Genomic DNA, 17,500 nt, shown 5'->3' on the forward strand with positions numbered 1-17,500 from the left:
TGTCTTTTAATCTTTAAATACTCTAATAACAAATTTCTATTTCAGTTCATATGCTTTGAGTGGTTGGTATCATGTGCCGTAGGCTAGAAATTTATTGTTTATTGTTTTTATTTGAAGGATACCCATAGTTACACGCTTGTTTTCTTGATGTCCTCAGATAAGATACACGACAAAAATCAAAACAATGAAAAAAGAAACAACAGAATCAGTGATGTACAATAAGTTTTACTTCATGTCATAAAGAAGGATGAAGATAAGAGATAATAACCTGAATTATTATCTCCCAGTGTAACCAACCATCAAAGCAAGGAGTTATAGCTAAACATCTTTTACATTGAAAAATGACCAACATGTGACAGGGTGCTGGTGAGCGATTCTCTGACACACGCACTGTTATGGGCGATCAGCTAATATTTTCTGCTCCATTTTGCAGTCTGTCATATCAAGTGTCAGGGCCGTTCAAAGCTGGCTTTCCTAACATCAGCACAAAGAATGCATGTAACAGTTTATTTGCACTTTTGAATGACAGAAAGAAGGAGAAAAAAGGAAAGAAGTACAAATTTTCTCTCTTGAGTCCCAATTCAGCAGTTCTTTTTTATACGCTGTCCATTAAATCAATATCTTCAGAGAGAGAGAGAACTCCTTAATGTGGACCAGCTAAGCAGGTACTTAATTTCAGCGTAGTAATTAAGGGCCCATTTGGAGTGGGACCTGGTGGCCCCTGCTGCCCTGGAGGAGTGGGATTGGTCTAATTAACTAATATGACTACGGCTGATTGGGCAGTAAGTAATATAATCACAGCTGATTGGTCAATAACCTCCAGGTCGGCGTGGCAGGCAGAGAGGAAGATGGAAAGACTCCATTTGGTGACCCAGCCTAGATAAGAGCTCTCTGGAGTTGAGCTGCAGTCTTCAGGCCGGACTGCAGCCTGAATATCGGCCGGACCGGAGGCTGCAGCTTCCTCAGGGCGTCTGCTTTTGGACGTGTTAGGAGATCGTTTGTGCATCCATCAGTTCACTTTAACCGCATGCACTCAGACTCGTGTACATGAACTTGTACCCATTAGGGAATTGCAACCATATACCACAACAGGAACACTTGATCCAGAAACGTAGTATGTTGTTGTATCACGCAGTAAGTGCCTAATTGTTGTTGCTCTCTTGTCCTGTGTGCAGTGTATTCTGGGATCTGTACTGCGCTGCCCCGGACCGGAGGGAGACATGCGAACATTCCAGCGAGGCCAAGGCTTTCCATGACTATGTGAGTGAACTTAACCAACCTACCAGTTGTGTATGAAGGTGTTTGGGGCGGGTATACGTATCTGCTCACGTGGACACATTTGCTCACACATGCTTGTGCACACACACACACACACACACACACACAAACAGTAGGGACTATTCTTTCTACGATAATACTGGTGGTTCCTGTTTTGACATGTCTGTGCATTAAAGTCTTGTCTCTTACTCTCTGCTTGTCTGGTCTGCCCACTGTAGCCTCTGTGCTGGATGGGATAGACTCTGAGCCAGACTTTTGAAATAGCATGCTTTTAAAAATGCAACACCTATGAACACTGGTTCTATATTTTATGGGAAAGGCCTTCCATCTTTGAATTTTTAAAATCAAAAAGAGAATCCTCATGCTAATCTCACACATTTCACATGATCCGGCTTGATTAGGTAAGACCTTTCTACCAAATATATAAGCAGCGTGACGCAGTGTCTCAGCTGCTGGCCGCACTTCCTCAACCCCGACCTCTAACCCCTCAGGTCTTACCTAAACTGTCTGCTGGAGGTGAAAGGTCATAGCACTGCCTGGCTTTTTATTGGTCCACTCATGGCTCCAATAAAGGTCAGAGCACATAAAGCAGCTGGCTGATCACACAAGCACATTAACACACACACGCACACGCACAGGCACATGCATACACATACGCTATACACACATATATAGAGGGCACATTAAGAGCTGGCCACACTATGCTGGTGGTGGCTTCAGGGGCTGAATGGGTTGTCGAAAGGTCAGGGTCTACGGCCCCTCTGACCCTCTCATCTCTTGAAGAGTTAGAGCAGTCGCTCAGTAGCCTATTGAGAACACACACACACACACACACACACACACACACACGTTTTTTTTGAAGTGCTGGTTGATATGTGTGGGGGGCGTCCGAATGGATTGACTACAAATGAAAGGCTCTTTGTGGGTCCAGCTCTCTTACTGCAAATGACCATTTTGATGTGACCGCTGATTGTGACCTGCACTCGGACACACCGAGCCACGATGTGGATGATCCAGATTTAAGAAATCCTCCCTGACCTTACCCTCTCCCTTTTGGTCAACTGTGGTTTTAACGTGGATTGCTATACATTAACCCGAATGTCTTCCTTTTCTGGCATGTCCATGCTACGTTAAATATTGGAATTACGTTTGCCTTAGATGTATTTGAATAAGGATTATATGGGTATTAGGATGTCGACTGGACACACTGCATTAGCTGGTAGATTATCGTTCCACCTGGGCAGCAGTGAAACCTGAAATGGATTAGAGGTTCTATTCTTACCAGAGGCATTTCATTCAGGCTGTTTTAGCCTGTAGCCAGTAGCCCATTCAGTTGAACTCTCTTATGAGGTTTGACAGCAAAAGTGTGAGCAGTTGTCAGCTGAACAGATTACATTTGTTGTGCATGTATTACGTATGTGTGTGTGTGTGTGTGTGGGCACCAGCGAATGTGTGTGTGTGTGTCTGTGTGAGTGTGTGTGCCTGTCTGTGTGTGCATGTGGTAGACCACCATAAGATTAATTACATGGTTAATTAAACCTAGTAGTTAATTAAATCTGACAACTGTGCCTAATTAATCTAAATGCCATATAATTTCCTACACCTTTCTCCAGAGGTAGGCCAGCTGGATACCTGTGTGTCTCAGCTCTAACGGCTTTGGTGTGACAGGCTCACTCGCTGTATGGTTGAACTTCCACCCTCAACTTCTGCTGCCGTAGAAGTCACATTTTTAAAGTGCTAAAGCTCTATGTGTTTCAGTCTCTGGCTAAGCAAATCAGTTGGTTGAAATTTACATAGTTAGATTAGTGCTGTCCCTTTATCGCTACTGCTGCCTTGTATTTGACTGTAGATGACTTGAATGAAATGTAGCTGTAAACTGCAGTATAAGAGTTATATAGGAGTAAATGGGAAGCAACAAGGTCATCTGAGCTCGCTTTTAGACACATACACACACACACACACACACATAGAATCTTTGTTCTAGTTCAAGGATTCATGTTTCGCTTGACCTTTGACCTGGATGAAGTTGAGGAGGTCGGAGTGAATGAGCTTTCCGACTCAGAGGGCTGTTTGTGAAGCAGTGTTGCATACGTTTATTGCACATTTATTATTAATGATTAGTTGTTCGCTGTTGAGTGATGCTATTCAATATCAAGGCTACATAGTCAAATGTATGTGCTTGATTGCATTTATTGTTCCTTGCTGGTTATAAATGCTGTGATGAGGATAAGATGTGTGTGAGAGTGCTTGCATGTGAATATGTGTGCATGTACACGCTTACCTACCTGTATGTGGCTGCACATGTGAGTACGGCCACGTGTGCGTGTTTGCGTATGTGCGTGTTTGCGTGCGTGCGTGTTTGCGTGCGTGTGTGTGTGTGAGTATGAGGGTCGAGGCGTGAATCCCCCGGGCGTTGAGGGGTCTGTCTGTCTCTGATTAACTCTGGCTCCTTGGTCCCCGCAGACCGACGGCCTGATCAAGTCTCTATCACGGCCCCTCGCTGATAACGGCTCCCTCATTCCCCCGAGTCCCCCTGGATCACAGAGTGAAAAACAACACGACTCCCAGGAGTCACACACACACTCCGCTCTGTGTGTCGCTCAGCACGAATAGTGAAAGAGGAAAGTGTAAAATAAACCTATTCTTGGATTGGTTTGTTGTTATTTATGTTACTCGTCTTCTCTGGTACCCACCCTGTCAGTTTGTTGTGTATACCAGTGAGGAAAGATCAGTGCTGTACTATAAGATTGATATTGAGAGAGTCAGTTTGCCCGTTTATCTCCTGGAACTAATTTTGTTGCCAGGCAACATTGAGCAAGAGCACAGTCTTAGTGGTTTGGTTTGGCTCAGTTTGGCTCAGTTTGGCCTGGTTTGAAGGCACCTCTTACTCAGCGCTCTCCTTCTGGTGAGCGCTGTGACATGGAACATTAGGCTAGAGCACAGTCTTAGTCACTGGTTTGATTTGACTCAGTCTGGCTCACTTTGGCTCGGTTTGGCCTGGTTTGAAGGCGCCTCTTACTCAATCCTGTCCTCCTGGCCCCCCTGGTGAGGTATGATGTAGACTTTGTGGACTCTCCAGTTTGGGAAAGATAATGGAATATAATGTGCTAATCCTCAGATCTGGGGACCGGTTGACAGCTAATCCAGGGGATTGCGGTGGGATTGGAGCCCTGGCTTGGCTCCCGGAGCTGGAGGCCTCTGACTAGCTGGATCGCTGGTTGGCTTCACCCCTGGATGGCGAATTTACTATCATAGCCATTCAAGCTAACACATAAACATTTACACAAGCAGGCACAGCTATGTGTGTGTATCACACGCCTACTCATGTATGCAAATGGTTACACACACACACTCACAGTGAGTGAGATGATACTGTATCATAAAGACCTGAAACACAGCCTGAAGTCTTGTACCTCTGTAAAGTAATTTAAGTGGTCTCTCTTGTAGTCTTAATTGTTAGAGTTGTGTTTCTGTCCTTCCTCTTCACATTGCCTTTTAATCATGTTTATTTCCTAAAAGAGATCTGCACATCTTAGACTCCTCTTTTCTGCTTGAATTTGGACGTTCCTCAAAAGAAGACTTTGTTGAGGAAATGCGTTTGATTACAAGAACATGGCACATCTTTAGTAACTCAATATGAACGATGAAAGGAGGGGAGCTTTGTGATGAAGAAAGTCAGACATATTGACGAGCGAGCATGCATGCTCGCACGTGCACACACATTCTCACATTGAAGCACACAGAAGAATGAGTCTCTGTCTGTTTCGCTGTCTCACACACACACACACACACACATACACACGCACACACACTCACAATCACAGACAAACAGCCTTTCAGGAAGCGATACAGTTGGCCTTGTTGTTACAGACGTTTTGCTTTGCCCCATCCAGAGGTCACAACCCCACACATCTGCGATTCATGCCGCTCTGAGTTCAGTGCCTGCGGAGTGTCACAGATTTAGTGCCACAAGTGCGTCATTCACATCGCGGCGCTCCAGTCCGCTGAGCCGTTGGCTTGTCGATGGGAATTGTCATGAATGAGGCACGGCGATGATGGAGATGGAGGAGTCTGCGAGTCAAATATGTGTAGTCTAACATTTTCTTTCTAACGCTGTGCCTTGTCTCACATTGACAAAACCAGGTTTGAATACATGGATTTTGTTAATTGAACCCGTTCCCAGTGTGCAGTGGGCAGGCAGTAGATACATGGAGGAGCCTGTTGGCTGTTGCCTGGGGATTCTTTGAGAGGGTTAAACATTTGTTAGGCTGGACCACAGTAACAGGTGGCACAAGGGGAGGAGCTGCACTCTGTAAACAACCGTTGATGGCCAAGCCTTTGTCTGGACTCTGTGTGTGTGTGTGTGTGTGTGTGTGTGTGTGTGTGTGTGTGTGTTTCTGTGTGAGTTTGTGCACGTGTGTATGCTGTCTCTCTTCCATCTCCCCGTCTCTATACATCGCCCTACCAGGTGCTCACCTTCCGAATTTCAACAACACTGCCCGATAAAACCTTTTCTTTCCTTTCATAGCCCTCTCTCTCTTTGTCTTCATCTCTCTCTCTCTCTGTCCTTTTTTCAAAGACAGAGAATTTACTCATCCTGCACCGTTTTTCCTGCTTCAATTCCTCTCAGGTCTTTTTCACCGCCAACCTCTTTCTCCCCCCCTCTCTTTCTTTCCCCTCCTCTCTGTTCCACGCTCTTTCTTATTCCTCCCCCTCTCCTTTTGCCTCCCTCCACCTCTCCTCCCGCCTCCCTCCCCCTCTCTCAGAGGAGATTGATTGGGTAATCTGGCTGGGTGCCAGCAGTGCCCGCTTTCTTGCTCGGGGGAAGGAGAGAAGCGGGGGCGACATGACGACATGCAGGAATAATAATAACATCCATAATATAGGCAGGGTAGGTATGGATGGAGGGATGGAAAGAGAGCGGCAGAATGGAGTCGGCAGCGTTGGCACAGCCGTATCGTCTTCACGCAGATTCCCCTGGCCGTTTTAGGTTTTACGTACGCGCAGAAACGGCATGCCACAACATTGTGTCTCCATCTCTCTCTGTCTCTATCTGTCTTTCCGTCTTTCTGTCTCCGTCTCGCTTCCCAACCCCCCCCCCCCCCCCCTCCTTTTCCTGTGTCGTCTTTTAATATCAAACAGTACGTGGAGTGCAGGCTGCAGGCAGACAGGCGTTGAGTGAGAGGAGGCTGTCTTTGTGTTCCGTTGTTTACTGTTGTTACCGTCTAAATGAAAAAGGCCAGTCGACTTCTGTGTCTGTGTATACCTTTCCCTATCAGAGGGAGGCAACAAAGCCTGAAAGTGCTGCCCTCAAGCTGTGTGTGTGTTAGGCTGGAGGTCTGGAAGTGACAGAAACAGAAGATCAAATATTGTTTATGATTCCCTTCCTCGCAGGTTCATTCTGGGCAAGCTTAAACTGTGCTGTGGTTTAGCATTTGATCTCGACTCTCTGAATGTGCAAGCATGGGCGCCGACGTGTGTGTTTGACAGAGCGGGAGAGAGAGAGAGAGAGAGAGAGAGACAGACATGGAGACAGACAGAGGGGGAGAGAGAGAGGGAGAGATAGAGAGATGGAGACAACAAAAAAAAGAGGCAGAAAGAGAGAGTTAGAGAGGGAGGGAGGGAGATGGGTGGATTTGTGTGTAAGAAAATAAAAAGGTAGCTGAAGACATTGGGGACTCTGTTTGAAGTCTGCGTTTCATAGTTTATCTGAGTTTTGGTACTAGCTATGCAATGCATCCTGCTAGCTAGAGCAGGCTAAACGCTGTGAATCTGCCTGAGCAAAGTCATTGTAGAATCCAGACCCTGCAGCGTTTACTTTCCTTCCTTGCATGCAGATTTCCAGCTAGCACCATTTAATTTCCCTAACCCAGTTACCCATGAATGCCCTCTTAGTTGCAACATCATCATCCATAAAATTTAAACGAATGCTTTAAATGAACACTACGTTCTGGGACATTGTGAAACTCCTCAGGGCATTTGTTTATCTCTGCTAGTGAAACTAGGGTGGGTGCTGCCAATTCTCTTTCAATTTAGCCAGTTTCAGGAAATAAATTATGGTTCAATAATTAAAAAAGAAACACTCATCACTTGTTTGCCTCATCTGTAACCAGTTTACTGTGGGGAATATGGAGTGAACAATTTGTCAGGGGGTTGGAAGTTTGAGAGTGACCTCCCATGCTGGAGGTGTTTGTGTCTGTGGCATCTTGTCTGGTATTTCTGTTGCAACGCTTGCTTCTCCTGACTGTGCTTAGCCATTACTCTCTCTCTCTCTCTCTCTCTCTCTCTCTCTCTCTCTCGCTCTTTCTCTCACTCACAGTCTTTGAAGTTCCTCAGCACTGGCGACTCCCAAACCACATCCACACATCCATTGTGTAAAAAGACCCTTTCCTGCACAAAATGGTATAAATTACTGCAATTATGATGCTTCTGCTGTGTCTGCTTTTGCTTAGCCTGAACTTTCCTTTGGCAACCTGCGCTAGCTTTGTGTTTTTATAACTTTTTGTCCAGAGTCTGTGAGGAGAGTAGGGAGAGGGCAAAGCAACCTGATATAAGGTTATTACAACTTAAGGTAACTCAATGGAGAGTATTTGTGAACATTTAACTCTTCTACTAACTGAATTTCAAGTAAAGCGAGTTTTCTCTTCAAAGTGAAGCGTCACTGCGGGTCTTCAGTCGGCTTTTCCAGCTGCGGAGCTCCCGGGTCTCTCCTCCCAGAGCGAGTCTTGGAGCAGCACTCCATTACTGCCGTCCCTCATTAGGTCTAAAACACTGACGATGGTTATAAGGATTGTCAGGCAGGTCCCAGGGAGTGAAACCTATCTTAAAACATACAGTCTTGTTGGTGAAGTCGGGGAGTTGAGAAGCCATTTCCTCCCTCACGCCAAGTCCCCAAATGAAATCAGTTCACATCGGAGCTCCTGTGGTGGACTTAATGTGAGACAAGTTTGATTTTAAGTCAAGCTTGATTGCTGTTGTAACGCCCAGTAGCAACTGTCCACTGAGGAAAGCAGTGTAAGTACAGGACATAAAGAACTGGGAAGTCTTGTGGAAGTATTTGAGGACTTAATGATCTCCTATGATGGATCTATAGTCTGCAGTATTTCATAGTGAACAGGTAACTTGTGCTTCCTCATCTCTTAGTAGAACTGCTCTTTTTGCCAAACATCCTTGTTTTTGCTGAGTTTTACCTTTTCCCTGTTTTTGCGCAACATTCTCTGCAATGATATTCTTTCTTACATTCGATCCCACCCTTATCTTTCTCTCCTTCTCCCAATCTTCCTCCACCCTCACAATCTCTCTCTCTCTCTCTCCGTCTCTCTCTCTCACACACAAACACATACACGCTCCCTCTCTCTCTCTCTCTCTCTCTCTCTCTCTCTCTCTCTCTCTCTCTCTCTCTCTCCTGCTCTTTCTTCTTCTTTGCCTCTGTCTCTCTCTGTGGCCATGGGCAGGCATGTAGTTGGCAGACGTTGCAGCCTGGCAGAGTGTGTCCCTGGCACAGCGTGTGTGTGTGTGTGTCTGCTGTCTGCTGTACGGCTCTGCCAGGCCTGCCAGTCCACCAGTCTCAAGTACCAGCTGGGCACCCAAACCCACAACCAAAATAAACTGGCCTCACTATCAATGAGCCCATGGGTAGAGGCGTGTGTGTGTGTGTGCGGATGTGTTTGTGTATGTTTGTGCGTGCACGTGTTCACGTCTACGTGTGTGTGTGTGTGTGTGCGTGCATGAGTTGTGTTGATCGGACACCCTGCTTATTAAGTCTCATTGAACCAAGTGGTGAAACAAACACAGTCCTTCCTCAGATGAATGGCTGAGATGTTCGGCTGTCTCAACTTTGCATTACACTGAGGCCCTCCCTGCTAGGATTAAAGACTAAAACAATTACAAAGCCTTATTTGCAATTTAAATTCTCCTAAATGCAGACTTAATCCCCATTTTCCAAAGGCAGCAGTACTGAAAGGCAGAATAAATGTGGAGAGAGATCCAATTCAAGCCTCTGTCGGGGTTTCTGTTGCTAAAATAACACTTATAAGTTATAGGGGGATAATGAATGAGCTTTGGGCTGGTTGGGTTATATTTGGAGAACACAATTTGTTTCTGTTAAAAGCATGTCTTTGTAATGATGAGAAGAATGCAGAGAATCAGCAAGGGAATCTCTGATTTTCACACCATTTACACACACACACACACACACACACACACACACACACAGAGAGAGAGAGAGAGAGATACTCATATCCTCACAAACATTTGCATTTTATGTTATTTGCATGTGCGTGTGTGAGCATCCCTGTCTGTTTACGTATTCACACATGTCCTTATGCATGCGTGCGCGTTTACGTGAGTGTGTGTATTGGAGTATGTGTCCTGATAGTGGGGCCCCAGTGAGTGTGTGTGCGTCACTTTACTGCTACCCAGGGTATATTTACAGACAGTGACTTTAATGCAGTGTAATGATTATTTTTATTCCAGGTACTTCGCCAGCCCCTTCGCTCTGAGTGGAATGACTCCCCATTGGCCCACTGATTACCTCTGTGGCTGCTGCCACACCTGGCTCCTTCTCCACCACTACACCTTCATCTGCTCCGCTCTCTCTCTACCATTACACCTTCAACCAACCCCCCTCCCCTTCCCCTTTTATTACTACACTTTCATCTGTTCCTCCCTCTCTCTGTCTCTCTCTCTCTCTCTCTCTCTCTCTCGCTCTCTCTCCAATACACCTTCACCCGCCCTCCCTGTTCAGCAGTACCCCCTCCTCTGCTCCCCTCTCTTTCCCTACTAATACACCTTCATTTCCTCCTCTCTTTCTCTCACTCTACCACATCACCTTCATCATCTTCTCTCCTCTCTCCTCTCTCTCTCCTTCACCCCTGTATTACTATACCTTCATCTCCCCCTACTACTACACCTCCCTGCCCTCCTCTTTCTCTCTCTCTACCACTAAACTTTCACCCTTCTCCCTCCCTCCCCCTCTCAGCTGCACCTCCCTCTTTACTACGACACCTTAATTCCTCCGCTCTTCCTCCCTTCTTGATCATTACACTTTCCCTCTCTGTCCACCGCTGTGCCTTCGTCTTCTCCCCCCTCTCCCTCCCTCTCCACTGCTACGCCTTCACCTCCCTTCTCCCAATAGAGAGGCGAAGTCTGACGTAATTTTGTAGGCTGTAAAGTTATCATTTTTTAAGCCTTTTGTTGTGTAGTCCAGAATCTCTATGAAAAATATAAATGGGATTTCCAAGACACTTTCATTTCCCCCACATACATGTTTTCTTCTGCCTCTTCTCTCCATCTTTATCCAAAAAAATCTTCCTCTCCTCTCTGTTTTACAGCAGTTGTTCTTTCCCTCTTCCCTTCGCCCCTTTCTCTTGGTCCCTCTATGCCTTTTCAACCCTTTGACTTTTTCCTTTTTAGCTGCTCTCTCTTTTTTACTCACAGAAGAAGAAAGTGACACATTCAAGCTGCTTTAGCTTCTGTATTAGTAGACTTTTTTAATAATGCTACTTTTGGACTGCTTTCAGTTTTGGTTTAAGTCTGGATTTTTACTTCTATTTGAGCATATTTTTAAGCTTGTACTCATATTTTTATCAAGTTGCAAGTTTGATTTTTTGGCTTAATTAAGAATAGTGGGTCTGATAGTGGGTCTGTCATTTATCACAAAACAGTCACACCAGAATTAACCCTCGATTATTGATATTAGCATCATTGATACAATTCAACTGAAACCATCTTCAAACCTTTGGCTGATAACGACCCATCAGAGTATTTGCGAGGACCATGCTAAAACGGGTAATCTAATGAGTTAATTTTGGGGGCGAGGAGAACAATTTTAGAATGTAATTCAGAATCTCAATTATTATTTTTTTTCCAGAAGTCTGTAAGTACATTTTCACTGAGCTAATCTTTTAGCCGAGTAATTTTTTAAGTGACCCTTACTCTGACTTGAGTGGAAGTGAACTGAAGAAACAGCACTTCAGCTTGAGTCGAATGTTTCAGTACTCTTTCCACCTCTGCTGACACACACTCTCTCTCTCTCTCTCTCTCTCTCTCTCTCTCTCTCTCTCTCTCTCTCTCTCTCTCACACACACACACATGCACACATAGAGACACAGTGGTTCCACGGTAAATTAGCACAGCAATCACACTGTCTGAATGTCACACTGAGTGTCCGTGTTAGCCTGTGCTCATTGCCCCACACCGTCTCTCCTGTCCTGAAGACAGTGTGTGCTAGTCAGCTAAAGCCCTGTTGCAGAGGGGCTGCTGACAGCCTCAGACACACACTGGCTCTGCTGGCACTGAACAGTACATTACACTGCCGAACAGACAGGAATGGGACAGACTAGCTATCACTGTTTATTTATACTGTATATTAACCTACACTGACACTCACTGTTTTAAGAGATGATCCTGGATAAAACCCAGCCAAAAAGAATTGTCTCCCTGCAACAGACATTGGTATTCTTTGTTAAAAGGGATTTGGGCTTAAAAACAGACTATTGGAAAAATCCTTTTTCATTGGGGAGATTTTCTATTCTGCGCCTGCCAAGTTTGATGTGCATACTTCTTTGTAGACCACAGTTGGTTATAGTTCAGGATCTTGCATCGTGAAGACAATAGAGCTAAAAATAGATGCGTATTTTACTGTATGTACATTTGTGTTTGTGTGTGTGTGTCTGTGTATGTGTATGTGTGTGTGTGTGTGTGTGACGGGTTGATCTTGTTGTCCCGGGTGAGCTGGACTCGAGCTATTAGCCAGCCCTTAAGGTCAGTGCGGGGTCAGGGTTTGCCCCTGCTGCAGTTAAGCTTAATTCTTCTGAGAGAACTGGAAAATCCCAAAATCCACATCACATATTTAGTTACAACAGCAATGTGTGAACTCCAACCTCAACTCTGCTGGCTGGATGTAAGCCTGCAGATCAGATATTTATATCTCTGATGATTAAGTTCAATGGTTATATAGGACAGCACATCTGTTTCGATATTGACTGAATGTTGATTTGTATGTATTTGTGCTTTGGTGTGTGTGTGTGTGTGTGTGTGCACATATGATGTGTTTGCGGTTGTGTGTGTATGTTTTTCCCTCCTGCGTGTCCTGTCTGAGGTGTCTGATCTGTTTTTATCACATCAAATCTTTTCTGTTAAAAGTGACATTTGGAATAGAGAGATCCACTACAGTGCACTGCACTCCGTTGCACTCTGAAAAGGTCAGCTTTCACTGAAGGAGTATGTGACAATACCAGCCATCGCTCTGCGGTGTGCAAAACTCTGCCTCTCTGAGTATGTCACTGGTTACAGAGGAGAGGAAGAGGGAGGGGGGGAGAGAGAGAGAGAGGTTTCTTCTGAATGGTTGGTCTGGTTTGGTTTGGCTCGGCTCGACATATCGTTAGATTCCTGTTTTTGTTGGCTTGGTTTTGGGGGATTGCTTGTGTTGCTCTGTTAGTAATCAATTAGTCAGTCAGCAGAACATTAACCAATTACAATTTTGATAATCGATTTGTTTTAGTAATTTATCAAGTAAAAATAGCAAACATTTGCTGGTTGCAGCTTTACAAATGCTGAGATTTGCTTGCTTTTCCATTTTCCATTCATTTCATATCATAAAATGAATACTTTGGATTTTTGGTTGCTGGTTAACTGACTAAATAAGCAATTTTAAGACGTCACTTTGGGCACTGGTAACTTGTGATGGGCATTTGTCATTATTTTCGACATTTTATAGACTAAATGATTAATCAGTTAATTGAAAAAATAATCAATAGATCAGCCAATAATGAAAATATTCGTTAGTTGCAGCCCTACAGAAGCACAGAAGCACTGCTGTGCTGCTCTGTACTGTGTATTGTCTGTAAGAAGCTCTGTGCTGCTCTGTGTTGTGCTGAACTGAGCTGCTCTCTACTGTGCTGAACTGTGCTGAACTGTTCTGCTAGATGCTGTAATCTCTTCAGTGCATGGCCAGATTACTGTCTGCTCCATATTGTCTGGTGGTGGGTTGCAGGAGGGAGGGATGGAAGGAGGAGGGGAAGAGGGAGAGAGGGAGGGAGAGAGGGAGGGAGGGAGAGAGGGAGAGAGGGAGGGAGGGAGGAGGCTCCAGTAAAAGGCTCTGCACTGATCTGCTGCTACATAAGGAAGATTACCTTTTTATTAATGTATCCATCTGGACATTTGCTATATTTGGTTGTTTGTCCAGTCTGTTTGTTTGTTTGTTTGTTTGTTTTTAAGCACATATTAATTTTATGAGATCACATACAAAAATGATTTCAGTCTAGATGAACCAAATCAAGGCGGAGATTAGACATTTGTGTTATTTTGGATTATTTCCCAAGAGTTTGCTGACCAAATGACCAAATCACACATAATTATTAATCTCAGTGTCACTTTAAGAATCATGCATATATTGTGTAGAATTCCCTTTGTGACAATTATGGTGAATTCATAGTGCTATTTATCTGGAACTTGGGTGAAATAATCCAAAATTTGAATCATTTTCAGTAGAGGAAAATAAAGAAATTTGAGTATTCTTTGTGCCTCCCTCCCTCCTCCCCCTCCTCCCCCTCCCGCGCGTCTTCCTCTCCATCTCTTTCTGTCTCCTGTGCACTCCGTGCAGAAATGATTTCCATTCCTGCTGAATTAATGAGGTTCTGCTGAACTGAGAAAAGGCAAGAGGAGTGTGTACACATGCACGCACACACACACACACACACACACACACACACACACACACAGTCACGGGCAGACACACACACACACAGGCAGACACACACATAGGCACACACACACATTCTCACAGGCACGTACATATAGCCATATTTAAGTCCGTATCCACACTCCCATATGCACATGCAAACAGCGATTCACTGATGCTTGACTGCTCTATGCCATTTCAATGCACAAATAGTATTTTCTCTTAAAGTAAATTTCAGAAAATGTAGACAGAGATACCAAAGACATTCAAAAAATGCAGATGAATCAGAGCTGAAACGCATGTGAGGTTCACCAAAACATATATGCTGCCCATCAGTGTAGCAGGCCTGCACTATATTTTCTCATGTGCAGGTTTTACAGAGCACATGCACATATGAACACATTAGACAGCAACACACACACACACACACACACATATAGAGCATATGTACACATATACACACAAACATGCAGCCTCATGGGTCAGGCTCCAGAACTGGGCCTAGTCACCATGGTAACATACTACTGTGTATGTAAAACACTACAGTGGTTTGGGACTGTTGGAGGTTGTTAAACACCCCCCCCACACACACACCACCACCACCTCGCTCACATGCACGCTCACATGCACACACATGCACACTGTACGTTTTCCCCACTCACTCCATAGCAGTTTCTCCTTGGACTCCTGTGTGCTGTGAAACACTCGATAAAAAAACCCTCAAAAACTCATGTTAAGAAGCGTACTGATACATTTTCATAAACTCATGATTTCGACAACCATGCTGGATGGTTCATGCTTCATGCGGAAATGCATGCAGTGGAGTGCGCACTGTCAAAATGGCGTAATTGCGACAGGCGCCTCTGTCCAGGATTGGCTAAACAAAGAGGAACTGGAGCTACTGTCTGATTTCCAGTGGGGTTATTTGTTTCTGTTTGGAGAATGTGGAGAGCTGAATTTTCCCACAGTGCCAATAAAGTGCAGTTTTTTTGGGGGCACGCAATCGTCATGAGAAGCGCGAGAGGCATGAACACCAATGTACACAGACGGCAGGTCAGCTGCACATTTAGCCACACATGAAGCATGAACCAGCCTTTAGTGCTAGTGAGAGCCTTTAGATAACACTGACATGCTGGCTCATCACCATGCACCGCTAACTGAATTAACATTGTTCTTTCTTTCTTTCTGTCTTTCTTTCTTTCTTTCTTTCTTTCTGTCTTTCTTTCTTTCTTTCTTTCTTTCTTTCTCTCTTCCTCTCTTTCATTACACGCACATGAACACGCACTATTCAGACACGCACGCAAAAAAAGCAACCTCTCTCCTCCCTCCACTCTCTCTGCTGTCTCAGTGTTTTTCTTTCCCATTTATCATCAGTGAAGCAAAGGAACCGATTCCAATTTCATGTGTTTTCATTCCGTTCTTCTATTTGCTTATTTCTTCATCCCTCCCTCTCTATTTTGATCTCAGGCAGCAACCAGTCGGCAGTCAATAATCTGTTAAATAGCATTGATCGCCACCATTTAGTTTCCTGGCCAGCTACTTAGGTTGTAAAGCTGATCAATGGCTTTGAATGGGAACCACCTAGATAGCGGATTGACTGCTGGGACGCGCACTGCAATCATATCATTTGTCTTCATTTGCTGTTCAATTATTCGTTGTAATGGCTGCCGTCAAAAACAGCCCCATGCTGGCCCACAATGGCACACACCCTGCCTAAAACTGTGGAGCGCACGCTGTGTTGCCCTGCCTCCGCTCTGCACTCACCTTGACTCTCTGCCTCCCCCTTTGTCTCCCCTATTCATACTGTGTTTCTCTGCCCTATAGTAGTGACATGACACTATACTTTAAACAGCATCAGAAGAACAGTATCGAATGTCAACAGTATAGGAGTGTGTGTGTGTGTGTGTGTGTGTGTGTGTGTGTGTGTGGCTTCTGAGTGCATGCAGATGGTGCCCGTGCCTGGCTGTGTAGATGAAGCCTGACCCAGACTGGACTTCCTTTGCCCAAGAGCTGCTTCCTGAAATCATCAATCACTTCTTGTGGGCACATGGCTGTGTGTGTGTGTGTGTGCGTGTGTGTCTGACTGTCGGAGTGGCTCTGTGTGATTTCGCTTGCCTTTTAAGCCCTTTTCTACCATTTGTTTTGCTGTAGTCCCGGTCAGTGGATGGGCCTTATTTCAACATTAAAGCTGCCCCCTGCTGACTCTGGTCTATAGGTAACTCCTGGCCAGCTGGGCTTTTCTACTATGGGGCAGTTTTATGGCCCTGCTATAGGGGGGAACATCCCACTCTCCTCCACATCCATCCACTCCGGTTCAGCGCCGTCTCACCAGGCCCCTTTACATACGTCCCTCCAACTTCCCTCTCTACTGTACTACCCCCCTCCGCCTCTCCTTTACTGCACCTCTCTCTTTACTTCTCTGTCTTTCTCTCCCTCTCCTTTCTTCTCTTCTCCTCCTTCTACCTCCCCTGGTTTTATTGGAGAAGGAGTGTCCCCCTCCCCCTGCTTGTTTGAAGTGGCCTGCTCATATATCACAGCCTTTTCTCGCAGGATATCCTCCCTCTTCCTGCCTCTCCCTCTCTCTCTCTCTCTCCCTCTCTCTCTCTCACCCCCTCCCCCCTTTCTGTCGGGTGGGGGAGGAGGGGAATACCTGTTAACTCTATTTCTTTTCCACACTTTAACACTCTTCCCATATACCCAGCGGACATGCTCCCACACACACTGGGACGATAACGTCTAGATGTCTGCGCTGTCCGGTTTAGCTTCACTCTGCTGTGCTTGGAGATTCAAAGTTGGATTTGTATGCTTCAGTTTCAGAGTAGAAGAAGAATGTTTGAAGAATCATTAAAGTGGGTGACAATGATGATATTGATAGCTGCTAGCATGAGTATGGTATGGATATCTGGCTTGTTGGAAAGGGCAGGTTTAACTGGAGGGAGAAATTGAATAGAAAGCAAAAGTCAACTTTGCATCATTCCATTTCTGGTTGAATAGCATTAGCCATGCTATAGATCCTCATAGACTTTTGGTAGAAGCAGGCAATACAATCAATAATCTTATAGATTCAAAACCACAGGGTTCTATTTCATTTGCAGCATTTCCAACAACTTTGTTCATTTGTTCGTCTGTCCGTTGCACACAGCGCTGGTCGGAGTTTGACCAAATTTAGGGGTGAAATGATGCATTTCAGCACTGCACTCCAGCTTTTTCAGAACTACACTGATTGGTCCAAGGGGAGGCGCGACAATTCCAGGTCAAAACATGATGACAGGAAGGATTTGTTGCCGATTGGCCATGAGGGGGACTGCATCATTTGTGAAGAGCGAATTTCATCATTACACAAATACAAGATAGTATTTCATTGTGGTTTGTTTTGTTCACCATAGATGCTCTGCCACTAGGTTTGCCCCACTGTCCTTCATCACTCCCTCTCTTAACACAGTTTTTCCTCTCCTTCGTCCTTAATATCTTTCCTTCATGAGATTCATTATTCACTTCCTCCTCTTCAAACTCCTTTCATTCAGCCCTGCGCTGCCTCTC

The 17,500-nt window shown here is 45.0% G+C and overlaps 1 protein-coding gene across 24 annotated transcripts in view; it reads left to right on the forward strand.

Moving 5' to 3' along the window:
• The window catches only part of ssbp4 (single stranded DNA binding protein 4), a 75,923-nt gene that overhangs the window by 18,253 nt on the left and 40,170 nt on the right, over positions 1-17,500 (forward strand). For 21 of the 24 annotated variants that reach the window (XM_071541599.1, XM_071541592.1, XM_071541606.1 and 18 more), the window contains exon 4: positions 1,176-1,260. The exons of the other annotated variants lie outside the window; for them this stretch is intronic. In XM_071541599.1, coding sequence (XP_071397700.1) covers positions 1,176-1,260 — 85 coding nt within the window. The remainder of the gene's footprint in view (positions 1-1,175; positions 1,261-17,500) is intronic. 24 annotated transcript variants of the gene reach the window in all.

This window comes from Centroberyx affinis, unplaced genomic scaffold (genome assembly GCF_046629955.1).
Source record: "Centroberyx affinis isolate AG114_WGS23_722 - 3 ecotype Tasmania unplaced genomic scaffold, CSIRO-AGI_Caff_v1 ptg000220l_1, whole genome shotgun sequence".
Lineage (NCBI taxonomy): Eukaryota > Metazoa > Chordata > Actinopteri > Beryciformes > Berycidae > Centroberyx > Centroberyx affinis.